Source organism: Nicotiana tomentosiformis, chromosome 6, assembly GCF_000390325.3.
Source record: "Nicotiana tomentosiformis chromosome 6, ASM39032v3, whole genome shotgun sequence".
Lineage (NCBI taxonomy): Eukaryota > Viridiplantae > Streptophyta > Magnoliopsida > Solanales > Solanaceae > Nicotiana > Nicotiana tomentosiformis.
This window is the reverse complement of record NC_090817.1, coordinates 141,405,706-141,433,524: the sequence shown is the minus strand read 5'-3', so window position 1 is coordinate 141,433,524 and position 27,819 is coordinate 141,405,706. Positions and strand designations below refer to the sequence as shown.

The following is a 27,819-nucleotide window of genomic DNA, read 5'->3' as shown; positions in this document are numbered from 1 at the left end:
TTTTAAGACTATGATCGAATCCTATAGGGATTGCCTACGTATCATGACTCCGCATGAATCAGATCATTACGTAGTTTAGGGATATAAATGCAAAATGAAATTTTTTTTTTTGTTTTTTTTTCAATATTTCATTAATAAAAGACATCTTTTTGGATTTTCTATTACAGTGACTTAAAGTAGTGATGACTACAAAAGAAAAATCTACAGACTCGAAATAAATCAATAAACAGCCTTGACAAAGACGAACAAAACTCGAGGAGAAAAAAAACAGACTCAAAAACTTTTAAAAAAAAGTCAAAAATACATAAAAGCGTCCACTGGTACTCCGGGGGCTTGCGGGACATCAGCCGGTCTCCGCACGGGCCTACGGGCAATATCTTCTTGAAGGTGGTCTAGGTCAACCATCACTTGTCGAACGAATATCATCACAGAAGCAAAAAACATAGACTTGGTCATGTCTTCACATTCATGGCATTTCATTACAACATAATCCGCTATCTCTTTAATCCTCATTCTGATGACACCCCTCATTCTGATGACATCCTTTTCTTGAAGCAAACGTCTAATCTGCTGGGCCCGAGCCTCCAAAACTTGTGTATCTGTGTTGTTTTGGTCTTGTAACTTCTGCAGGCTTTCTTGTAGCTCGTAAATCAATGCATAGCAATACTCTCTTTCTGTCTTGAAATCCTTTGTTTGCTTGACCATTTCATTTTCCAGGGCAACCAGCTTTTTCTGTAAATTTGCTACTTCTTTGTCATATTTCTGCTTCAACTGGTGGGCTAATCTAGCATGTTCTTCTGCACTTTTGGCCAACTTTGCTTGAGCATTTAACAAGTCTCTTTCGGCCTTTGTCAAGTCAAAACCATAATCATGCACTTTTCGCCTTAGGTTGGTTATAATTTTCTCATCTCTCTCACTTCTTACCGGTGTCTTGGCGGCTATTTTCATTCTCTGGATTTGGGCTCGAAGGGCTTCATTTTCCCTAGCCAACCTATTTTCCCCTTCATCTTCATCTGCCTGCAAACTACTATCAAATTTGATTTTTTCAATTTGTTCTTCTAGTTTGTTTATAGTAGTCCGGTATTCCTTTTCTTTAGCTAACCAAGCCCATTGCTCTCGTGCTCCATCGGTGAATTGTTGGACATGGGCCCTTTTGGCGGGCTATTCTGGCTCTTGATCGACCCGACTTCTTTTACCATACCATGTGGCATAGTTGGATCCTACTTCACCCGTGGACAAATCCCGTACTTGAGTCTGTGGCTCCAGGAACCTACATTGGTGCCAAATCTGGCGAACCCTTTCTTCTGGAAATGTAGCTTTTGGGCATAGTTCAATAACAAGTGGACTCAATTCTTCGTCATAGGGGATTGTCTGGCATCTGCCCAATTGGCGTAGGACCCGATGCGGGGCATATGGCTGAATACTCCGAAAACCCATTAATAAAAGAAAGCACACTCCGGCGGACATGTAAATAACTTCGTCGACTGGGAGCCAACCGAAAGTCCACTCAATTCAATTTGCGTTTAAAGAACCCAAATACGCGAACCATGCCTCAGTACCTTCTGGCAACTCATGACAGTTTACTCGGTTTTCATATTCTTCGATGCAACTGAGTCCGGTCAGACCGTAGTTCATGTAACCTGGGCGATGACAAAGATGTTCTACCAACCACATTTGTAAAAGCAAGTTGCAACCCTCAAAAAACTTTGTCCCGGCTCGACAAACGGTTAAAGATCGGTAAATTTCTGCGATAATCATCGGTATGATAGTGCCATTGGCCTTTTTGACCATAAAGTCGGCCACTCCTGCGAGCCCCAATTCTATATGTCTGTCACTCCTTGGGCATATCAGAGTGCCTAAAAATGCCACCACAAAGGCCAAACCCATGCGTGTTTCCCATTTGTCTTTATTTCCCTGATGATTCAAACCAGTGTCCGGAGCCTCAAATCCGTGGGGGTCCCCATACCGGCTGTATAAGAAACGGAATGTGCAGAATCCTCCGGCTAAATTTTCATCTTTAACCTGCCGGCTAATACTCAAGAGGTCCAAAAACTTATGAGGGGTTACAGTTCTTAGTGCTACTAGATATTGATGCCTTAGCTTCCCTTCGAAACCAGCATAACCTGCTATCTCCTCTAGTGTAGGGGTTAACTCGAAATCAGAGAAGTGGAAAACATTGTGTGTCGGGTCCCAAAACGGTATCAAAGCTTCGATTATATCAACCCTTGGTTTAATCTCCAGAAGACCAGTGAGCCCACCTAAAGCCTTTGTCACAGAACGCTTGGCGACCTCCCCCAGGTCGTTCTACCACATGTGGAGTCCTAGTGGAATCTCGTCTACGACTCGAAAAGGTATATTTTCAACAGTGCTTATCCTGCACATTTTTATTTAAGGCGACTGGTTAAAAACAAGTGATTTTTGATTTTTTTTTTTTTTTTTGTGATCCCAAAATAAAGATTATTTTTTTGCAAAATAAAACTCAAACAACTCAAGGCCACCTTTGCAAATACGGCCCTTCAGCCCTTCAGAAATGAAGATTTTAAAACTGTGCTTGCTAAGTGGTCAAAGTTAAGAAAAGAACCATAGGTGGCTATTTTTGCAAAATAAACCTTTCGGCGTCCCGTCGGGACGTTTCTGGCTATTTGGACAGAAAATGGCATCCCCTAAATTTATTTATGACAAAATGATGCATTTTTTGGTTATTTTTGCAAAAACGAGGCCGGACCCGATGAGGGTTGCCTACGTATCTCATATCCGGTGAGAATCAAACCCGCGTAGTTCGGTCAATTTTGATGCACAGAAAGATATGATTTGTTTTGAAATGATTTTCTTTTTTTCTTTTTTTTTTTGAAACTTTGGCAGAGTAACGGGATTTTTTGAATATCGAGATTATCAAAACCGGGCATTTTTCTATCCTATCTCACTCTTGGTTTTTCTTTTTTTGTTCTTAATTTTCTTTCCTTACTCTAGAAGCTGGTCAACATATAAGCCAAGCAAATTAATGCACAAGTAACACGTAAAGAATGCATCAAGATGGTCTTTTAATTTTCGGGTACACCTATCCTAGACGGACCCAACCCCTGTGTTGAGTCCCCTAAGTCAAATGCATGTGATGCAAGCAAACGTACCTACTAGGGATCCGGCATGAGGTTGTGTTATTCTAAGTTTAAATCTTGGCTGTATTGTTCTAGACCTGGCTTACCCGAGCGGACAACTCGAGCCGGGGGGCAGCGTACCGGGAATGCAGAAGCTTCACCGGCTTTGCAACTTGTCCGAACCTCATTCTAAAATTAGAATATGACTCTAACAGAAAAGAAGCCACGCGAAGCGCACGCTCCCCAGAAGATTTAGAAGACTCAGAGAGAAGGAGAGTTTCGTAGCAGTTTATATATAGTTCAAACAATATCAAAGCGGTAAAAAGCGGCATTTAGCACATTAGGCTCAAACACGTAAAAATCAGATAATAGACAAAAACCAAGTATAACAGTTGTTCTATGCTCGAATTCTGAACCCTGAACTAGAGATTCTGGATTCGTGTCCCCAGCAGAGTCGCCAGAGCTATCACACCTCCTTTTCTCGAGGGGGATAGGGAGTTTTTCCAATTTAAGTGACATGAATCGAAATGGGATTATTTATTTATCTCAGAGTCGCCACTTGGAATAATTTATGGTGTCCCAAGTCACCGGTTTATTTTAAATCCCAAATCGAGAAAATTTGACTCTATTTCTTGTCCGCGAACACAGAAGACCGGGTAAGGAATTCTGTTAACTCGGGAGAAGGTGTGAGGCACTCCCGAGTTCTGTGGTTTTAGCACGGTCGCTTAATAATTAATACTTGGCCTAATTATCTGATTTATTACATATTTAAAGCCTATTGTGCATTTTTACTTTTTAACCGCTTTTAATTATTTATGGAATTATTTCTGGAACAAGTCACGATGTCGTACACTTGTCGTTTTGGCACACGTCGCAAACCGCGTCACATGAAATGCACCCGCGATTTACGACATGCTTATTTTTATTATTGTTTGAAGTTCTGGTCGAGTCACGTGAAACGCACACTCGAATTAGGATTTACGTATCGTGACCATGCCACGAGAACCGTACCCATAGTCACGATGTTCATTATTAATCGCACCTAAGCACACTACGTGTGTTTATAAGTCTTCTTTCCTAAAATTTGGGATTGGACTTGAAAGCTAAAGAACAGTGCACATGACCATGATCCTGATGCCCAAGTAGAATTTTTAAATAAAAGAAAATGTCAACAGTATCAAGGCATGGCAAGACTACAACGTCAAGAAACAAACGGTTCTAAGACTCTACGGAATAGCAGCAAATAACTTGTAAGAGGTGCATTTAGTTCAACCAGGCTAGTACAAAAGAGCTTGCAATATACGGAATGGAACTTGTAGGTTCTCATATATGCAGTAAATACTATGTATTCTCAGAGGACTATGAAAGTCAGTACTGTTTAATTACAATTGAGAACCAAACTAAACCATCACCACGTTAAATCAACCTAGGTATGCATGAATAAACATTCAAATACACTAAACCCAGTTATAAGTTAATAACACCATTTAAAGTTATATACCATTCTAATCACGTGTCTTTCAGCTACTAGAATTTACTTGTACAGTGCAATTCTCACACAAATAAGAAGATCCCACATTATAAATATTCATGTCAATTAAATATAAAAGATCAAAGTATGTAGAATGCTCAACGACTTAAAATTTAACGGTGTTTGGCAGATTGACACATACAAGGTTATTTACTTTGACTTCGAATTAAACTAGGAACCAAATCCTCAGAATTAAACCAAGTTATTCATCAAACAGTAAGAATAACATATCATATGAAACAGAACTGAAAATTCAGATCTTAAAATTAATATCTTAACAGAAACATACAAAGTTATAGCTACATACCTATCAATGCGAAATCGGCAGGAAATCCAAAAACCAAATAAAGGTCAAAGAAAATCAAGTGGGAAATCAGCTTCTAATCAGTGAGTGTTTAATAGCAGCAATAGCAAAATCAACTCCAATTAGATCCAGAATTAACGATAAACCAGAAAAGAAGGAACTGAGTTTTGAAATCAACTTTTTCTTCAATCTTCCTTTAGAAATTCCGGTTCTTATTTTGTTTTTCAAGCTTTTTGATTTTCATATCCTCATTTGAAGTTTTCCTAACTCTGTTTCAGCTGTGTGTATTATCAATGAGTGAGGGAGTTTGTATTTTTGCTGAGAATGATGTGTATGTCCGTGAGAGTGAAGAAGGAGCAAGAGAGGCGGCTAATATTAGTTCTAAAATGGAGGGGGGTATCATTCTTGAGAAGATGAAGAGGGAGAAGAGGGAGGGATGTGCCGCTGCTAGGTTAGGGTTTTTCCAAAATGGGGGGGTCGTCCGTCTCTGGTGTTGAGAATGGAAGGGGAATTAGGGTCCCTTAAAGAGAGGGGGTTCGGTTGGGCCAGGCGGGTCATGAAAATTGGGCTTCTAAAGGGATGGGCTTGACTAAACCAATTTGTGTGGCTAAACTATTATATATATTTTACTCACTAATTGACTAATGACCTAATTAATTAACTAGTATAAGAATGTATTTTTTTGGTTTTTAGATATTTAAATAATGCATGTAACAATGTAATTAAATCTTAAAAATGCAATTTAAAAACTAAAATGCAATGAAATTAAGATTTGAATATTTTTATGATTTACGATATTTCTAACATGCATAAACAATGCGAATAAATATAAAACAAATAAAGAAAAACTTCTAAAGTTCATAAAAAAATTAAAATTATTTTTGGATTATTTTTTAGGAGTAATTTCATATGTGGGGCAAAAATCAGGTGCTCACAGGAGCGACATTTTTTGGGCAGCTAGAGGCAAGAATAGCTTGTGGAATCACCCCTTGAAGTTAGAATCATTATTTCTACATCTTTTCATCTTTACTCTCTATTTTAATTATGCAAAATATTTGGGATATTGTTACTATGAGTATGAGTAGCTAAATTTCTAATCTAGGGTTTTGGTAGAACCTATTGAAGGATAATTTTCTTGTTATGTTAATATAGATTTGCCGTAGTATTTTCTCTATTTGTTTAACTATATTATTCTTGTGGTTGATTGAAGGGCCCTCAATTAGCTGTGCCTGTTTAGTATGTATTACTCGGGAGAGAGTGCATATTTAGGTAGTTGTTGAACAACATCACTCCTAAACATATATGAGGGATCAATACGGAGGTTTAAAGGTGGGTTTAGGGATAACGAAACCTTGGTGCGATTTGAATGAGCTGTGCTTAATGCTAGCTAGCGTAATTCGGGAGAATATGTCTAGTAAATTGTGATAATTACTCGGGAGAGAGTTACGATAGTTAGAGTGCTCATGATCGGTAGAGAAGACTTAGGCAAATTTATTGAAAACGTAGCGGAAAAAATTCCGACAATAGGGGAAATCACAACATTAGTTCATTCCAATTCTTGTTTACAACCCATTCGTAGTTAGTTGCTAATTATTATATTTTCATTACGTAATATTTAGTTAATAAAACCCAATCTGTTACTTAAATATTTCTGAAGATTGATTGTGTGAATTTGTGCGAGTCTAGTAGCTTTGTTTGATAGGTTAATTCCTTGTGGGATTCGACTCCGGACATATTAGCCAGAATATATTTGCAACGACCGCTTAGTCCTTTTTATAAGGCATAATTGGGCGTGATCAATTTGACAGTTGAACCATATCCTAGGGTGACCCAGAGCTATAAGGACAGAAGGAATTACTATATTATTCTTCTACGGGTTCTTGAAAGTAAATTGTATACTTCATTCTATTCGGTCGTTAAGGAGTGTTGCTAAACGCCACCCTTGATTAGTATATTGATGTGATCAACTTACTACCGGCTTAGTATTGAACCTATGGGGTCGCATACTAACGAGTGTTCTGATCTTTGCTAAAGGATTAATTACTTTATTATTTGATAATTAAACTAAAGAATTTAATTAGTCAAATAAATTTAGTTATTAGTCCAAATAAAATATTATTAACTTTTTGGTATCCGGGTCGGAATCCAGTTCTAAAAATTTTATTGGTTCATTATGTCATTTATGACTTGTGTGCAAAATTTGAGGTCAACCGGACTTGATTTGATAGGTTTCGACATCAAATGTAGAAGTTGGAATTTCTTAGTTTCGCCAAGCTTGAATTGAGGTATGATTCGTGATTTTAGCATTGTTTGATGTGATTTGAGGTTTCGACTAAGTTCGTATCGTATTTAAGACTTATTGGTATGATTGAATAGGGTCCCGAGGGGCTCGGGTGTGCTTTGGATCACTGGTTGAGAAACTAGTTAAGGATTTGAAATTTGACCATGGTCAATATCGGGTAAAGATGACCTCTTTTCGGTGTTTTGAGTGCGCGAACAGGTTCGTAGCGTATTTTATGATTGAAGCGCATATCTGCTTTGTGTCCGCGAGGTTCCGAATGAGTTTTGGATGATAAAACGAAAATTCTTTCGTTGCTGATTTTCTCGTGTAAAATAATTACGAAAATGTCATTCTTTTTTTATCCCTTAAATTTCCAGACTTCATTTAAATCTTCAAAACATCATATCTCCCTCATTTTAAGGCCAAATTAGGTGATTCAAAAGCCTAACTTGACTGAAATTTTACAAGGAATCCATTGGAGGTATCAAAAGAGAGTTTCGGGATTGTTTGGCATACAAAACGAGGCAAAATACCTGGGCAAAAAAATATTTAATATTGAGGGTTTGTTCATTTTTTATTTTTGACGAATTGGAGCTCGGTAAGAGACGATTTTCAAGAAAACTAATGGGGTAAGTGTTCTTAACTCAATATTAGTCAAATTACCCGAATTCATGATTTTTTTAACATTTAATTGGTGAATTAAGTTAGAAAATTTAGAAAATCCTCTTCGTTTAATTTGAGGATTTGAGGGTCGAGTTGATGTCGGAATTTGGTAAAATTAGTATGGTTGGACTCGTGGTTGAATGTCCGTTCATATTTTGTAACTTTTATCGGGTTCCAAGACGTGGGCCCCACGGGCGATTTTTGAGTGTAATTTCGGATTTTTTGGGAAAATTAGTATTTTGATGTGGAATTAAATCCTATAATTTGTGTTGACTGAATCGAATTAATTGTGACTAGATTCGAGCCGTTCGGAAGTTGATAGGCGCATAATGAAATTTCTGGAGCATTGTTTAGCTTGCTCGACATTAGATTCGGCTTGTTCGAGGTAAGTAACATCTCTAATCTTGGAGATGAGGGTATGGACCCTGATTATACGTGTTATGTGAATTGTTTGGAGGTGACGCACATGCTAGGTAACGGGCGTGTGGGCGCGTACCGTAGAAATTGAGACTCGGTTGATTCCGTAGAGTTGTTTAGTCAATTAACTTGTATTCTTCTATGTATTTTTATGTGTTAGAGAAACTAAGCTATGACTCATGTTAGAAATCATGCTTAGGCAAATGTTGGTATTATTGGGACCCACTGAGGTCATTTCTACTGTCGAATTATATGTTTAAACTGTAATTTCATACTCAGTCATATACATTCATTGCATATCACATCTCAGTCTCTGCTATTATTTATTGATACATCATATCATCATTTTGGGCTAGTTTCATGGTATTGTGAGCCCGAGAGACTTGAGAGATTGATAACTGAGTGAGGCCGAGGGCTTGATTGTGAGGATAATTATGGGATCGGGTTGCACACCGCAGCAGGCCAGATTGGCTTATTATAGCACGTGAATTGTCCGTGTGGATCCAGATATTGATACTATAGCACGTGAGTTATCCGTGCAACATGTGAATTGTCCGTGCGGATCCAGATATTGATACTATAGCACGTGAGTTGTCCGTGTGGATCCAGATATTGATACTATAGCACGTGAGTTGTCCGTGAAGATTATAGCGCTTGGGCTGAAGGAGTCCCTCCGGAGTCTGTACACACCCCCAGTGAACGCAGATACCTACTGAGTGCGAGTACCGAATGTCTAGCGATTGGGAGGATTGAGTGACTGTGAGGACTGAGTGACTGTGTGGACTGAGTGAATTGATACTCTGAGAGTATGCATATGGTTTTATTACTGAGTTGCATCACATTGACATGCATACTTGACATACAGGCATAGAGATGCATTTTTCCTCATGTTGTACGATATTGCGTCATTCATGACTTCACATACTCATTGACATGTAGGCATAGAGATGTATTTTTCTCATGCCATTTAAAAATGAAACATCCTATCTGTTGTTGAAAAGTTTTTGGAAACAATCACAGTTTTACAAAACATACTCATATTTTGGTGATTTCGGTAAAAGATTTGGGTTTCATTGATATACTTGAAAAGCATGCCTATTTTTCTGGAACTGTGAACGAGCTGAGTATTTTATCTCTGAGTTACTTCTTTTATTACTTCTATTATGTTGTTATGAACTGTTGTTGGCTATTGATGTTGGACCCTGACCTTTGTTCTAGCTCGTCACTACTTTCAACCTAAGGTTAGGTTTGTTACTTATTGAGTACATGGGGTCGGTTGTACTCATACTATACTTCTGCACCTTGCGTACAGATATTGGATGTTGATGTTGCTGTGATCGACGGGAGCTAGATTTAAAGATGTACTTGTGTTCCAGTCATAGTTGCTTCTTGTTCATGGTAGCCTTAGATTTATAAAAATCTGTTTATGTATATTTCGAACAGATGATGTATTTATTTCATACCAACTTGTAAATTCTAATCTTAGAAGCTCATAATTTGTACTATCAGTCCTTGGGGAGTGTATTAGAGTCAATTAAATATTATTGGAATTAGTTATTAGTTGGCTTACCTAGTGGGTTGGGTTAGGTGTCATCACGACTAGTTGAATTTTGGGTCGTGACAATATGATACGTGGTCATCTAAAGGAAAGACACGTGGAACCCTAGATGGGGATGGCCGAAGACCGAACATAGTCATTCCGCTTGTCACCGGAAGGGATAACGTTCATAAAGGTATATTAAATGCTCTGCGCCCGGTAGCATTTAATAAGGAATATTCTGCAGCATTAAGAGCGAGTGCCCGTTACAGAGAATTTGGCATTTATATTTACCGTTACATCTTCATCAATGACCCTCATAATTGACATTAAAGGAGGGCACGATCCTAGGACCTCCTTCCCTAGACATAGTTATAAATAGTGAGCCTAGTTATCATTGTAGAGGACACGAATTTTCTAGCAAAACTTACACCACATTCTATATAAAGCTTAATACAATCTTATTTTTCCACTTTTTGATCTCATCATTGCTGTGTCCGGAAACCTTGTTCCCAGAACTGTCATCTCTGCTATTTCATTTACATTTTAAGGCTAAGTATTGTACATTTCCTTCAATTATTGCATTATTTCAGGATCAAATTAGTTCACTTGTCTAGAAACCACGTATAAATTCAGCTGTATTGTTTTACGGGTAAATATATACTGTGATAAAATTGATGTGACTTGCATTAATTATTTACCGAAAAAATGTAAAAATATGTAGAATCACATAAGATCAAACTCACTATTCTTTTTATATTTTGCACCAAACTTATATATAGCTACATTGTTACATAAATGCGCACAATAAAAACTAATTGAAAATTAGCATCCAACCTCCACTCTTTTTTTAAAAAAAATTATTACATCGGGGGAGGGGATGGAGAAATGTGAAGAAAATGTTAAGCTATTGATAAGGTTTGAACCCTCCACCTCAATTGTGAAAGAAAGAAAGCTCACCAAGTGAGCTAACCCTCGCTCCCACCCGAGCTCCATTTGATCACAACTTCCTCATTGATAGATACACACCATTTCCAGGCTCAATAAGCAAATTCAGAGCCGGAGAGTGAATATACTTTGGGGAAAGAGAGAAAGAAAATTTGGTCAAAATTAATGAAATGAGTATTTTAAGTTCCATCATAGCCAAATTTTGTCCCAAACACACCCTTGGTCCAACACCAAAAGGCATATAAACATGTGGAAATTTACATGCACCTTTAATTCCATTTGCAAATCTTTCTGGATTAAATTTGTAAGAATCTGTTCCCCATATTTTTGGATCAGTGTGTAATTTTGTCACTATTGTCCAAAGATTGACCCCCTTAGGCACATTAATACCTCCAAATTTAATTTCCTTTAAGGCTTCCCTTGATACCACTGCTACTGGTGGATAAAGACGCAATGATTCGGTAATAGCCATTGTTAACTGCAAAATCAAGTTACATACTAACATGTGTTAATCAATAATAATGCGGCTTATTTAATTTCAACATTAATTAGAAGGATAAAAATAGGTTTTGGAGTAATTAAGACAGGTTAATTTTACGGGTACATAAATAGTCATGAACTGAAATTCTATTGCAGAAACGTCACAAAACCAAATATATTAACCACAAAAAAAAAAACAACAATTGTTCCTATATTTTGCATAAAATGAAATCGCCAAAAATTCGTCAACCTGGAGCCGAAAATGCCATTTATAAGTTTTGTTACCGGATTGATAAATTTCTAAATATTTTATTTTATGCGTAATATAGTTACCATTGATGTATTTCTTTAATTATGAAATATAGTTTTGAATTTTTTTTGCAAAGAACTTTTAATTCAATGATCATTTATGAAACTAACTCTTATAAGTAGCTAGGGGCGGATTTTACCACGTAATTTATGGTTCACATGAATTCCCCCCCACACCCCATATATTTATGAATTAAATATTTTATTATGAACTCAGATATTATTATATATTAATTTGAGATTAAGAAATTCATAAACTTCAAATCTTAAATCCGTCTACGTAAATACCTGTTTCATCTTTCGAATCATGTCAGCATCAGGAATTCGACCCTTACAAATTTGTAGGACCTCAGCACGAATACGTTGTTGCCAATTTGGATTTGCAGCTAAAAGCATGAGACACCATGTAGCTGCAACAGCAGTGGTCTCATAACCAGCCAAGTAAATGTTTTTGCAGTTATCAACTATGAAATGATCAATTAATGTATCATTGCTAATTAGTTTACTGTCTCTGGCTCCTTCAATAACCATTTGTAGTAAATCTTTTTCGGATCCAGCTTCCCTTCTTTCCTTCACTATTTTCAAGATTAATTCTTTGATTTCTTTCTCTAAGGCCCATGTCTTCCTGTTGTTCTTGGTAGGAAGATACCTGTTCCATCCAAGAAAGGAGCTTGAATTAAAATAAAAATAAAAAAAGGCAATAAGTCCCCGCTATGCGCTGGGTCCAGGGAAGGGCCGGATCACAAGAGTCTATTTTACGCAGTCTTACCCTGTATTTCTGCAAGAGGTTGTTTCCATATCTCGAACCCGTGATCTCCTAGTCAATTTATATAGATGTGGCAAAATCAATTCATTTTTAATTACCCGCTGAATTCGTCCAAGTTTAAAATACATACTGGGTTATGATCTGTTTGTTAATTTCACCCAGGAGTTGATCAGAAATAACTAGTCAAACTATTGGGTCAAAACGGATTAATTTAACCCCCGGATCAAAACCTAACACATTTTTTTTCAAAAAGCAAATATAAAGAGAGCGGAGGTTGTTGGGCGGGTTGGGTTATGACTCATGTTTTATCCATCTTGATCTAAGAAAATATTGAATAGAGTGGATCATGACCAACTTATTAATTTGACATGTTTTGGCTTGCCCAAGTTTGACTTAACCCGTCCATTTGTGACCTCTAATGCTATAAAAATTGTTCATGCCTCAAATTTTCAATATCATCACTATACATATGAAAATTTGAATTGAAATAACTTAAATGGAGCGGCACTACCAATGAAGATTCGTATGACCTCAACTTGCTTTAACTTGAGGTGTACTTGTATGTATGGTCAGTCTCTCTATAACAGTCTCATTTGTTCTGAATTTTTTTGGTTGTTATAGCGAAATGTTGTTATATAGAACATATATTATAACATATAGCATGAAAATTTCATAAAAAGTTTGGCTTTTATAGGAATGGACATTATATAGTGAAACTGTTATAGAGAAGTGAACCTTATGCCTGGAATTCCAATAGAGAGGACTCTTTTGGAAGCAGCTTCCTGGAGAGCTCTGAGCTTAAAAAAGATCTCTTCTCCTTTGGAAAAATTGCTTCCAAAACATGCTTTAGAAATTACATCTCCAGAAAAACTTCTCATGTCCGGATCAATTTTGATATCAGCATTCTCACCTTGAGCTTCTACTTGATTATTCCATGAACTCAACAATGTTAATGCAGAATCTTGTATTAAATTTATCATTCCCTGCACAACTCAAAATGGCATGAATATCAATAACTTCGTCGACAAATATAGAGTTGAATCGCCTGCTACAACGTGTTAAAATTGCCGTTACACTATGAATTATGGGTGACAAACGGGCGGGACGGGTCGATTATAGGCGGGTCAACACGGGTAATACAAAAACGGATAAATTATCTAACCCGACCCAAATTTAATACGGATAGAAAATGAGTTAACCGGCAAAATCATATTATCCATGGTCTTTTGAATATGATCAATTTTGGGAGAATTACTAGTATCTCAAACTTGAGGAACCCCTAATTTGAGTCTTTATAAATGTAAAAGTTAAATCCATTAGTTATCCATTTTCTAAGTGGATAATACGGTTCTTATCTATATTTGACCTGTTTTAAAAAGTTCATTATTCAACCCATTTTTAGTGGATAATATGAATAGATAACTGTTTTTTGTATCCATTTTGCCACCACTACTATGTATCCACATAATTTAAATACTTTTTACCTTAACTTTTTCCAAATATAACTCAGGAGCAAGAATCTTTCTTTGATGTGCCCAAAAAGGTCCATTTGAAGTTACGATTCCATTGCCTAGCAAAGAACCCCTCTCTTTAGCTTGATAGGTTGGCTTACCCAAGTCAAGGGATGTGCAAGTAGTGATCTCTCTTACCATTTCTGGTTGTGTCACATGCATTATTAGTGTGTTGCCAAGAGAAAACATGAATACATCACCTGCTCAATGCTCAGCCATAAAAATTAAAATTAGAAAAAGAAAAAAAAAAAACAAGAGCAAAATCATGATTACAAAACAATAATTCCTGATATAGCAGAGAATCAAGAAAGTTGTGTTTTCAAGAACACCACTAAGTGTGTTTTCTCCTACTATTTAAACTTCCACGTGAGACAAAGGGGTATTCAAACTTGAAGGAAGTGAAAACATTTCCCCGACAAACTGTGTTCCATATAAATTACATACCTCTAAGACTTAATATTTTATCTATATACGCAGCGTAATATTTTGACGAAGGGTGGTTCGCCCCTTAAGTGAGATGGTCACATAATTCAGTATGACACATAGCAGACAGGGTCTTCATCCATTATCAAAAAGAAATTTTAATGTGTCATAGGCATGTCGAAGACATAATTAACTAAATAAAAGTGTTTTATGTCTAATAGTTTAAACTTTCATATGAAATCGCCGTAATTTTATATGGCGCTAGTGCTTACAAAGGTTTTAGTCACAAGTCTCACCACCAAGTTATAAAAAAGAATCGGCTCTTATACGAAGAGCATGTTGAAGATATAATTAAGTAAACGGAAATCTCTCGTTTCCACCAGCTTAAAAATTTAGAGGAGGTGGGATTACATAATTTAACATACCGTATTGTTTCTGCCATTGATCAAAGAAGGGCAGAAGAGCTGCTCCACAGTTATGGGAGTCTAAATCTCCATTAAAGGCAGCTGTTGCATCTGCCTTACGTGACTTTTTAAACACACTAATGCAACTAATAACAACATTTTTGGATTTATATTGGCTCAATCAGTTCTCTTGTTTGTTTTTTTTCGTGTTCTGTTTTAGTTGTGTTTTGGAGGAATACTATGTGCTGGTTGTTTGCCTTATCTTTAGTTAGGAAGCTCTTTATATGGAAATAATTGGAATGGAAAAATATGCTAGAAGCCAAACCCCATATACTAGGAAAAAATTAATTGGTTTATGCTTCTACTACCATAGCTGAGTCAAAACAAAAAGAAAGAAAAAAAACATGGATAAGTGGTTGCTTAAGAATCAACCATGGGCCCTCTACACTTAAAAAAGGTATTTGAGAATGAAAGAAACTCTCAATAGGGAACATTTTTTCAAACTCTTGGTAGGAAGTGATTTTTTTTTAATGGGTTTTATATGACGCGAATGTAAATTCATTAGTCGAGTGTGATGGAATGGATGATGATTCTTTTACTCTTATTCAGAGATCTCGGTTTCGCGCATTTGATAATGGAGGAACCCTTAGTAGAGAGTGCTTCCCTTTAGTTGGTATATGAATTGGTCGGGCTAAAGCGTACCAGTCTACCAGATACCATATGGTTATTTTAATTTTAATTTTTTTTTAAAGGGATTAATCGTGAGACACAATTCTATTTTCTTTTCTTTTTTTTTCTCTTGCTATTTTCAACTTAAAAATTAGAAAAACGGTTCGAAATGTGACAAAGAAAAGGGAAGAAACCACTTGGAGACAGTGTGATATGTTAGTGTGTGCTTTGGAAAAGAAAAAAAGGTTAGTGCGGCCAAATCTAAATCAAAATAAGATGGCCAAATCGTAATGGGAATCAATGGTATAATACCTGTCTAGACCTCATTGTCTTAAAAATCCGGCATAGTCATTACTCATTACATAAAATGACTTTGTCTTAAATATTTAGGTGAATTAATAGAAAGAAAAAAATTGGACAATCCCCACTTAGCCTGTGTTTTGAATCAAGTTAGTTTCCACTTAACTTACACTCCTAAGAGGTGCTATTAAGCTTAACCAATATTATTGTGCACTTGAATAATTAGGACCTTTCAGTTAATTACAAGTCCATCAAGTAGGCACTTAACACAAGCACAGTTTGGGTTTGGATCTAACGATTTTGAACATTTAACTAATTAGGTGGGGCTTTTCCTTTATAGGTGAAATTTGCGCCGTGATTAGGGTGTCTTTGATATGACAGAAGTCATTTTTCAGAAAAATATTTCGCATAGACGAAGTCATTTTTTAGTATTTAGTTGACAGAAATTATTTTCGAAAAATAAAAAATTTGACTCAGAGACCAAACACCCAAAAAAATATTTTGAGAAAAATATTATTTACAAAGAGAGTAAATAATATTTTAGCTTTTCTTGACTTATTGCAACTTCGAAGTATACAGAGTCTACCAAATTATTGCCATCCTCCTCCATCAAAGGAACAGAATGTGCGTTACAGCGTTAAAACACAATTATCCAATTAAGGCTGCACAATTGGCAGATTGCGCCAGTAATTAGTCACTAAGCTGAAATAATTAATGACCTTTTCTTTTTGGTAAAGAAGAAAATGGTTCTATGGGAAGTGGAGAGGATAAAAGAAGTCTTTAAATATTAGTCCACATATTTCGTATGAAAATGTCCATCCTTGGATATGATAATTATATTGGATTTACACTTCTATATTTTTATGTATTTATCATTAATAGACTTGTGCCTTGTTTATAAAATCGAATTATTCCTTAAATTGGATTTTTTTGCCAATTTTATTTTAAACTTTTTTTAGAAGTAGTAGTTAAAAATATGTTTATTATATCTTATAAAACTATATAGTGTATATTACCGTTTTAGGGTTAAGGTAAATGCTTACTTGGGATTTCCGGTAAATTTTGATGAGGTTGGCAACCACATAGTTCAGTAATTTTAAAATGTAAAAGATTAATTTTTAGTAAATTTTATTAAAAAGATCTGCAAGTTAGATGATTACTTGAAAAAATATGTCACCTTTGCCTTTTGAATTGGAACAAACAATTCTAGTAAAATAGCACGGGCTAGCCAGTTTTCGGATTGGTAATTGAAAAATAGCCAGTGTTTGCAAAGTCGTTGAAAAATAGACGACGTTTGCAAAGTCATTAAAAAATAGTCACTATTTTGCTGCAACACGGACAGGTCCAGCATAATATACTGGAGATTGATGCACCTGTGTATGAATTTCCAGCATATTATGCTGGAACTCCAACACGCGGAAAGTTCTAGCATAATGTACTGGATATTGGAGCACCTGTATATGAACTTCCAGCATATTATGTTGGATCGGTATATTATACTGAAACTCCAGTATATTATGCTGGAGTTCTAGTATAATATACTGAAACTCCAGTATATATTATACTAGAGTTCCGGTATATTATGCTGAAACTCCAGTATATTATGCTGGAATATTTTTCGAATTTTGAGTAGTGTTTTCGTTCAGATTTATCTTTACATGAAAAGTGGCTAAATTTCGATTACTTTTGAAACTGTGGCTATTTTTCAATTACCACTTGTAAATCTGGCTATTTTTGAATTTCTCCCACAATTTTAATGATCTAATCAGAATCAGCAAAGGCTTTACTCTGAAAGCCCAAGTCAGAAACAATGCCAGCAACTCTATAAATAGAGTTTGAATCTCAGAATCTTTCCTTACGAAATTTTCTGAGCTTCTTCTTCTTCTTCTTCTTCTGCACAAAAATTCCAGTGTGTTTTACAGCCTTCGAGTGGCTCGCTATTCACCGGCATTTTGGTACCAACACTCTGGTGAGTTAAATCGTTCTATCCTGGGAGGATATATTCCAGCACCTCGGGTACTTGAGGGGAATAATTTTCTTAAAGACACACTGTGTATTCAGTGGGCTCGATTTATTTCTATACTGTTTTTTCCAGAATTTATTTCGTTAAACAAGTATTACTAACTTTCTGTTTTGTTTATATATTTCAGAAAGTTTAATTGTTTATTACAGCAATACAGACTATAACATTCTTAAGGAAATTATTTTATTCTGTATTTTGTTTGTGGAGATTAAAACCTGTGTGGTTTTCTACTCCTTCTGAATTTTACTGTTCTGATTTGAAGATATAAAAACTTCATCAGAGTATTGAAATTCAGAAAACGATTTGAAGAACATAAAAACTTCATCGTTTTCTATGAAACAGTATATAAAAAACTTCGGTTTTATTTCTTATAAATACTATTTTTTTTGTTAATAACACTATTGTTTACTGTTTTGGTTTTGCCATTAATTGAATTCTTGTATTGTTTACAGTGAGAAATGGTAATTGATAACGAAAATTCTTCTGCGACTGTTGCGGCAACGACGATAGCCTCGTCAAGCCGGACTGCTGTTCCACCGGCAGAGAAATCGGGAAAATTTTCCGAAGCCAACTTCAAAGGATGGTAGCAAAGGATGTTCTTCTGGCTTACCACACTTGGTATGCAGAAATTCACTAGTGAAGAACCTCCAGTGCCTGCTGCGGACATGCTGGACAACGAGAAATTCATGATTGTTGAGGCGTGGAAGCAGGCAGATTTTCTTTACAAAGGCTATATCTTAAGCGCTTTAGAGACTTGTACAATATATACAGTGCGATGAATACTTCGAAAGAATTATGGGACGTACTTGAGAAGAAGTACAAAACTGAAGATGCATGCTTGAATAAGTTCGTGGTTGCCAAGTTTCTAGACTATAAAATGATAGACAGCAAAACTGTTGGAACCCAAGTTCAGGAGCTTCAACTTATTTTTCATGACCTTATTGCTGAAGGTATGGTCGTGAATGAAGCATTTCAAGTGGCTGCAATGATTGAAAAATTGCCTCCTTCGTGAAGAGATTTCAAGAACTATCTTAAGCGCAAGCGCAAAGAAATGAAGTTGGAAAATCTTGTGATTCGTCTCAAGATTGAGGAAGACAACAAAACAGTCGAGAAGAAGTCTCGTGGAAATTCAACGATCATGGGAGCTAATATCATTGAGGAGACTGCTCCAAAAAGTAAGAAGAGAAAGAGGTCTTCTGGACAGACTAAGGAGCAGAACAAAAAGAAATTCAAGGGCAGCTGCTACAATTGTGAAAAAACCGGTCACAAAGCCCCTGATTGTCGTCTCCCGAAAAAGTATAAGAAGAAGGGACAGGCCAACATAGTGGAGAAGAATGATGACATTGATGATCTGTGTGCAATGCTTTCGGAATGCAACTTAGTTGGAAATCCGAAGGAATGGTGGATTGACTCTGGAGCCACTCGATATGTTTGTGCTGTCAAGGAAGCATTTGCGACTTACTCTACTGCTAGTCCCGAAAAAGAGCTTTCCATGGGAAATACTGCAACAGCCAAGATTGAAGGTTATGGAAGATATTCCTGAAGATGACTTCCGGCAAGGTGTTAACGCTCAACAACGTTCTTCATGTTCCTACTATTAGGAAGAATTTAGTTTCTACTTCTTTGCTTGTTAAGAATGGATTCAAATGTGTATTTGTTTCTGATAAAGTTGTTGTAAGCAAGAATGAAATGTATGTTGGAAAGGGCTACCTCACAGAGGGCCTCTTCAAACTAAATGTAATGGTTGTTGACAGTATAAATAAAATTTTAGCTTCTTCTTATTTATTGGAGTCAAATGATTTATGGCATATTCGTTTAGGACATGTCAATTACAAAACCTTGCGAAAGTTAATTAATTTAGAAGTATTGCCTAAATTCGAGTGGAATAAATCAAAATGTCAAATATGTGTTGAGTCTAAGTTTGTAAAACATCCTTATAAGTCTATTGAAAGGAATTCAAATCCTTTAGACTTAATTCATACTGATATTTGTGATATGAAGTCGACACCATCACGAGGTGGGAAAAAGTATTTTATTACTTTTATTGACGATTGCACTCGATATTGTTATGTTTATTTGCTTAATAGTAAGGATGAAGCAATTGAAGCATTGAAGCATTTAAGCAATACAAGAATGAAGTGGAGAATCAATTGAATAAAAAGATCAAAATGATTAGAAGTGATAGGGGTGGAGAATATGAATTTTTATTTGCAGAAATATGTTTGGAATATGGAATTATCCATCAGACTACTGCACCTTACAACCTCAATCCAATGGAATTGCGAAAAGGAAAAATCGGACATTAAAGGAAATGATGAATTCTTTATTAATAATTTCCGGATTACCGCAGAGTTTGTGGGGCAAAGCTATCCTTACAGCTAACCGAATACTTAACAGAGTACCCCACAACAAAATGCAATCTATTCTATATGAAAAATGGAAAGGAAGAAAATCCAACTTGAAATATTTTAAAGTGTGGGGGTGTCTAGCAAAGGTACAAGTTCCTTTACCTAAAAAAGTTAAAATCGGACCAAAAACTGTTGATTGCATTTTCATTGGATGTGCTACAAACAGTAAAGCATGTCGGTTTTTGGTTCATAAATCCGATAATCCCGAAATTCACGTTAATACGGTAATGGAATCAGATAATGTTGAATTCTTTGAAAGCATCTATCCGTATAAAACTGAATGTGAGTCGTTAAGTGAAAGACCTAAACGACCTCGGGAAGAACCAAAGGAAAATACTCCAAGTATAGAAGATCCAAGGCGTAGCAAACGTCAAAGAACATCTACTTCCTTTGGACCAGATTTTGTGACATTCTTGCTGGAAAATGAGCCTCAAACTTTTAAAGCAGCTATGTCATCTTCTGATTCAGCATTTTGGAAAGAGGCAGTCAATAGTGAGATTCAATAAATTTTGGATAACCATACATGGGAATTGGTAGATCTTCCTCCGGGAAATAAGCCTTTAGGTTCGAAATGGATCTTTAAACGGAAAGTGAAAGCTGATGGCACTATTGATAAATATAAGGCAAGACTTGTTGTCAAAGGTTATAGACAAAAGGAAGGCCTTGATTACTTTGGCACTTACTCGCCAGTAACGAGAATAACATCTATTAGGGTGTTAATGGCAGTGACGGCCGTGTATGGTCTTGAAATCCATCAAATGGATGTTAAAACAGCTTTCTTAAATGGAGAATTAGAGGAAGAGATTTACATAGAATAACCTGAGGGTTTTGTGGTTCCTAGTAAAGAAAAGAAAGTGTGAAAACTTGTTAAGTCGCTTTATGGACTTAAACAAGCACCCAAACAATGGCATGCCAAATTTGACCAAACAATATTGGCAAGTGGGTTTAAAATCAACGAGTGCGACAAATGTGTTTATATTAAAAACACTCCAGGTCATGAAGTCATTGTTTGTTTATATATTGATGACATGTTGATAATGAGCAAAAACATTGCAGATATAAATGCTACTAAGCGCATGTTGGCTAGCAAATTCGATATGAAAGACTTAGGAGTTGCTGATGTGATCTTAGGAATCAGAATTCACAAGATTCCACAAGGTCCAGTATTATCACAGTCTCACTACATTGAAAAGGTACTTGACAAGTTCAAGTATTTGGATTTCAAAAATGCCAAGACTCCAATTGACGTGAGTTATGCACTTCAAAAGAATGAAGGTGAAAGCAACTCACAACTAGACTATGCAAGAGTATAGGAAAGTATGATGTATATCATGAATTGTATGCGACCAGATATAGCATGTGCTATTAGTAAACTGAGTCGGTTTACAAGTAATCCCAATCACATACATTGGATGGCAATGAAACGAGTATTGGGGTATCTCAAACATACCCAAAATTACGCTTTGCATTATAACAAATATCCCTCCGTGATCGAGGGATATAGTGATGCAAATTGGATCACTAGATCATCTAAAGTTAAATCCACAAGTGGATATATTTTCACAATTGGGGGTGGAGCAGTGTCTTGGAAATCATCCAAACAAACATGCATCGCCCATTCTACAATGGAATCTGAATTTATAGCTTTAGATAAGGCCGGTGAAGAAGCTAAATGGCTCTGAAATTTCTTGGAAGATATTCCATTTTGGCCCAAACCTTTGGCACCTATTTGTATACATTGTGATAGTCAAGCGGCAATTGGCAGGGAGCATTATGTATAACGAAAAATCTCGTCATATACGACGGAGACACAATACCGTTAGACACCTACTCTCTAGTGATGTTATCATAATTGACTACGTAAAGTCAAGAGATAACGTGTCGGATCCACTTACAAAAGGCCTATCTAGAGAGGCAATTGAAAAATCATCAAAGGGAATGGGGTTAAGGTCTAGGACAAGTCATCATGGCGGTAACTCTACCTAGCAGACTGGAGATCCCACGAGCTAGGTTCAAAGAGATCAAACAAAGTTATGAATGACGGTTCAACATTGTCAAATAACTCAACCCATTCTCGTGATGAAGACAATGTTCAGAAATCGAGGTAAAGCATTAAGGCTTTTTGATGAGTCAACAAAGCTTAAAGGTTTTTTAATGATTTGCTAAGTCTGGCAGGATATGACCAGATAGTGTGTCTATAGGATTACACGTTTAGAAATCACCTATGTGAGTGTGAAGTGTAAGCTGCTTCAAGGGGAATAAAAGTAAAGGCCCATTCTCTAAGCACTCATGAAATCAGGCGGTGTTCATGGCTGAAACGAACACAACCGTGAGAACCATAAATGGTTAAGGATTGATTGTGTGACTTATGTTGTCTAGGTATACAACAAAGCTCGACGGTTCAAAGATATCAAATCTACTGATTGATCGAGTATATCCGAAATAAGTTCACTACGGAAAGTTCAAAGGGAAACCTACTTATCCAGATACAATTAATTCTTGCATGTAAAATACACATGCGTCCGTGCATTCCTTTATTTTATAGCCATTCCCCATTCATGTTGGGGATTATTGGGATTTTAAGCTTGTGTAGCTTAAAGAGGGTGAATGAGAAATGGAGGAAAAATGAAATATTTGAGTTTCCCTTCTTGACAAAGGGACATTGTCTCATATTGGAGGAAAAAAAGACTTTTGATGGGTATATATATAATTGCTCTTCTTCTAGCTCTTAAAAAGTTAAGAAGAAGGCAAGCCTCGCGTTGTCGTCGTCGCTTGCTCGGCTTCGGCTTCGGCTTCGGATTCGGATTCGGTCAACGATTGATTGATTAATCTTTTTGGACAAAATTCCTTTCAATGCCAGCAACTCTATAAATAGAGTTTGAATCCCAGAACCTTTCCTTACGAAATTTTCTGAGCTTCTTCTTCTTCTTCTTCTTCTTCTACACAAAAATTCTAGTGTGTTTTACAGCCTTCGAGTAGCTCGCTGTTCATCGGCGTTTTGGTACCAATACTCCAGTGAGTTAAATCGTTCTATCCTGGGAGGATATATTCCAGAATTTATTTCGTTAAACAAGTATTACTAACTTCTGTTTTGTTTATATATTTCAGAAAGTTTAATTATTTATTAAAGCAATACAGACTATAACACTATGTGCTGGTTGTTTGCCTTATCTTTAGTTAGGAAGCTCTTTATATGGAAATAATTGGAATGGAAAAATATGCTAGAAGCCAAACCCCATAGACTAGGAAAAAATTAATTGGTTTGTGCTTCTACTACCGTCAAAACAAAAAAATAAAAATAAAAAAAATGGATAAGTGGTTGCTTAAGAATCAACCATGGGCCCTCTACACTTAAAAAAGATATTTGAGAATGAAAGAAACTCTCAATAGAGAATACTTTTTCAAACTCTTGGCAGGAAGTGATTCCCTTTTTAATGGGCTTTATATGACGCGAATGTAAATTCATTAGTCGAGTGTGATGGAAAGGATGATGATTCTTTTACCCTTAATCAGAGATCTCAGTTTCGCGCATTTGATAATGGAGGAACCCTTAGTAGAGAGTGCTTCCCTTTAGTTGATATATGAATTGGTCGGGCTAAAGGGTACCAGTCTACCAGATACCATATGGTTATTTTAATTTTTTAATTTTTTTTTAAGGGATCAATCGTGAGACACAATTCTATTTTCTTTTTTTTTTCTCTTGCTATTTTCAACTTAAAAATTAGAAAAACATTTCGAAATGTGACAAAGAAAAGGGAAGAAACCACTTGGAGACATAGTGATATGTTACTATGTTAGTGTGTGCTTTGGAAAAGAAAAAAAAGGTTAGTGTGGCCAAATCTAAATCAAAATAAGATGGCCAAATCTTAATGGGAATCAATGGTATAATACCTGTCTAGACCTCATTGTCTTAAAAATCCGGCATAGTCATTACTTATTACATAAAATGACTTTGTCTTAAATACTTAGGTGAATTAATAGAAAGAAAAAAATTGGACAAACCCCACTTAGCCTGTGTTTTGAATCAAGTTAGTTTCCACTTAACTTACACTCCTAAGAGGTGCTATTAAGCTTAACCAATATTATTGTGCACTTGAATAATTAGGACCTTTCAGTTAATTACAAGACCATCAAGTAGGCACTTAACACTAGCACAGGTTGGGTTTGGATCTAACGATTTTGAACATTTAACTAATTAGGTGGAGCTTATCCTTTAATGGTGAGATTTGTGACGTGATTGGGTGATTGGGTGTGTTTGATATGACAGAAATCATTTTTTAGAAAAATATTTCACATGAGAAAGTCATTTTTTAATATTTAGTTGACAGAAATTATTTTCCAAAAACAAAAAATTTCACTCATAGACCAAGCACCCAAAAATTATTTTTGAGAAAAATATTATTTACAAAGAGAGTAAATAATATTTTAGCATTTCTTGACTTATTGCAACTTCGAAGTATAGAGAGTCTACCAAATTATTGCCATCCTCCTCCATCAAAGGAACAGAATGTGCGTTACAGCGTTAAAACACAATTATCCAATTAAGACTGCACAATTGGCAGATTGCGCTAGTAATTAGTCACTAAGCTGAAATAATTATTGACCTTTTCTCTTTGGTAAAGAAGAAAATGGTTCTATGGGAAGGGGAGAAGAAAAAGGAAGTCTTTAAATATTAGTCCACATATTTCTTATGAAAATGTCCATCCTTGGATATGATAATTATATTGGATTTACACTTCTATATTTTTATGTATTTATCATTAATAGACTTGTGCCTTGTTTATAAAATCGAATTATTCCTTAAATTGGATTTTTTTGCCAATTTTATTTTAAACTTTTTAAAAAAGTAGTAGTTAAAAATATGTTCATTATATCTTATAAAACTATATAATGTATATTACCGGTTTAGGGTTAAGGTAAATGCTTACTTGGGATTTCCGGTAAATTTTGATGAGGTTGGCAACCACATAGTTCAGTAATTTTAAAATGTAAAAGATTAATTTTTTAGTAAATTTTATTAAAAAGATCTGCAAGTTAGATGATTATTTGAAAAAAATATGTCACCTTTGCCTTTTGAATTGGAACAAACAATTCTAGTAAAAATAGCACGGGCTAGTCAGTTTTCGGATTGGTAATTGAAAAATAGACAACGTTTGCAAAGTCATTAAAAAATAGCCACTATTTTGCTGTAAAACGGACAGGTCCAGCATAATATACTGGAGATTGGTGTACCTGTGTATGAATTTCTAGCATATTATGCTGGAACTCCAACACGCGGAAAGTTCTAGCATAATATACTGGATATTGGAGCACATGTGTATGAACTTCCAGCATATTATGCTGGATCGGTATATTATACTGGAACTCCAGTATATTATGCTGGAGTTCTAGTATAATATACTGAAACTTCAGTATATATTATACTGGAGTTCCAGTATATTATGCTGGAACTCCAGTATATTATGCTGGAATATTTTTCTGATTTTGAATAGTGTTTTCGTTCAAATTTATCTTTACATGAAAAGTGGCTAAATTTCGATTACTTTTAAAACTGTGACTATTTTTTAATTACCACTTGTAAATCTTGTTATTTTTGAATTTCGCCCACAATTCTAATGATCTAATCAGAGTCAGCAAAGGCTTTACTCTGAAAGCCCAAGTCATACAAATCCATTGATGAAGCCCGCGATAAATATGGTCTATTTATGCAAAAAGAAATTGCAAAAATATGAAACTTTTTGGAAGATCTTTAACTTTTGAACCAGACATAACTTAAAGGTCAAAAGATAAAAGTATTGCTCATAAAGCAAACAAAGGGGAATACTTGTTAAATTTAAAATTCTGCACATGAGACAAGCGAGGACAAAATTATAAGATCATCCACTTTGAGGGTTATTTGTGTACTTCACCCAATTTATGACTTGTAGCTCGTAAACAAGTTCTATCCCTTCTTTTTTGCTTTTCTTTTTTATATTTGAAATAGTAAAAGAAAAAAATAAGAGAAAACAAGATTATTGCTCTTTACTTCAAGAGGTTAACTCAAACATTTCTTTTTCTCCTTACCAGTCAAAATTGGGCATTGGGGGTGTAAAAAGCATTTTCTTTTGCATTTTGTTTTAATTGTGAAATTTTCCTAAACTCAAATCTCAAACAAATGCACCGAATGAATATCGTCGTTGAGGAAGTTGGCAGTCCGGAATGTCCTCTTTTCCTTTAGAATCAGTGTAGTTCATCCTAAACTTAATTGAGAAATATATATTTTTAATCGCTACTAAAAATAATAATCGATAAAATGTATATTTTTTGTATATCTATGTGTTACATACATATAATATATGTAATATATATATATATATATATATATATATATTGGCTAGCAAATGCAATTAGTTTCGATCGACCGGCAAATTTGTATTGTGCCAATTCCCGAGTTTAATCAGTGTGATAACATGAAAAATAAAGGAGGAATTTACATAGAATACAACCTTCTTAAAATTAATTTAAAAGAATTACAACTGCTTTCAGAAAATTACATAAGATACAATTTATTACAACTTTTTAACTTTTTAATTAAATCATATACAACTTTTCATATCCCTTAAATATCTCCATTAAAGCCATTTAAATAGGAAACTCAAATCATTTTGAGTATTCAACCTATTTCAAACTTATCAATACTCTCTCTCTCCGATGTACGTTATTTTTCCATACTTACGTGGAGAAATCATTTTTATCATTATCTTCCACAAGATCATAGGCATAGCATTATTTTCTGTTTCCACTAATAGCCTGTTTGGCCAAACTTCTAAAATCAGCTTATTTTGAGAAGTGTTTTTCTAAAAAGTACTTTTTAAAAAAATATTTTTGGTGAGAAGCAGTTTGTGTTTGGCTAATTAATTTAAAAGGCACTTTTGAGCAGTAATTAGTGTTTGGCCAAGCTTTTGAAAACTGCTTCTAAGTGTATTTTTCTCAAAAGTGCTTCTCAGAAAAGTACTTTTCGAGAGAAGCTATTTTTTTCTGCTTCTCAAAATCTGCTTCTGTTTCTCCCTAAAAGCATTTATTTTCTTCCAAAAGCTTGGCAGAACACCTCAATTTTTGGCCAAAAATATTTTTGGCCAAAAAAAGCACGTTTGGCCCAAAAATAAGCTTTGTCAAAGAGGCTATAAACTTTTTTCTTTGCCAAAATTGCCTAATCACGAGCTTATTTTTCAGTCTCCACTAATCTATTCTTTCTAATCTCCCTTTATCATCCCAATACTTCTCCATACTCTGATTCCAATAAATTTTAGGTTTTTTTTATTTGGGTTGATAACTCCATCTGATACAAAAATGGATAGAAAATCCATTCTTATTGCTGCGAGAAAACCCAAAGGGCAAAATAGTGGAATATACAATATATTTTTTGTTTGTTTGTTGTAACTGACACAAAATATATATATTATTTTGTATATATTATACTGTGTATAATATATTCAATAATGTTTTTCTTTCTTTCTAGTTTTATGCATTGTGTCTTATATGCGTACTAGTAGGGTTAGCCCGGGCTTTGCCCGGGCCCAACATGAATAACGTTATGCTTTTTGTTATATATTATGCTACTTTATCAACGTAAGGGAATACGGGTAACATTGAGCGGATGGGTTTTCGTTTTAGGTGTTGGTAGTAAATTTTTCTTTTTCAAAGTAAATTTGTTAGTACTAAGCTAAGGTTGCATATTATTTTGTATAGGTATGCGGCTATGGTTTCACTG

The 27,819-nt window shown here is 35.4% G+C and overlaps 1 protein-coding gene across 1 annotated transcript; it reads right to left on the bottom strand.

Moving 5' to 3' along the window:
- Positions 1–10,559: 10,559 nt before the first annotated feature.
- LOC104121060 (cytochrome P450 714C2-like) lies at positions 10,560–14,772 on the bottom strand. The gene is made up of 5 exons (XM_070177932.1): positions 14,691–14,772; positions 13,816–14,042; positions 13,067–13,314; positions 11,854–12,214; positions 10,560–11,254 (listed from the first exon to the last, which is right to left on the bottom strand). The coding sequence occupies exons 2-5, from the start codon at positions 14,029–14,031 to the stop codon at positions 10,829–10,831; spliced, it is 1,251 nt and encodes a 416-aa protein (XP_070034033.1). The 5' UTR covers positions 14,032–14,042; positions 14,691–14,772; the 3' UTR covers positions 10,560–10,828.
- Positions 14,773–27,819: the final 13,047 nt, after the last annotated feature.

Excerpts from the sequence above, each read along its gene's own strand:
- LOC104121060 (XM_070177932.1), bottom strand. The coding sequence starts at position 14,031 with ATGTTTTCTCTTGGCAACACACTAATAATGCATGTGACACAACCAGAA. Across the intron at positions 12,215-13,066 it reads ATTGGAATTCCAGGCATAAG|GTATCTTCCTACCAAGAACA; the intron begins GTTCACTTCTCT and ends TGGATGGAACAG. Across the intron at positions 11,255-11,853 it reads TGATTCGAAAGATGAAACAG|TTAACAATGGCTATTACCGA; the intron begins GTATTTACGTAG and ends TTGATTTTGCAG.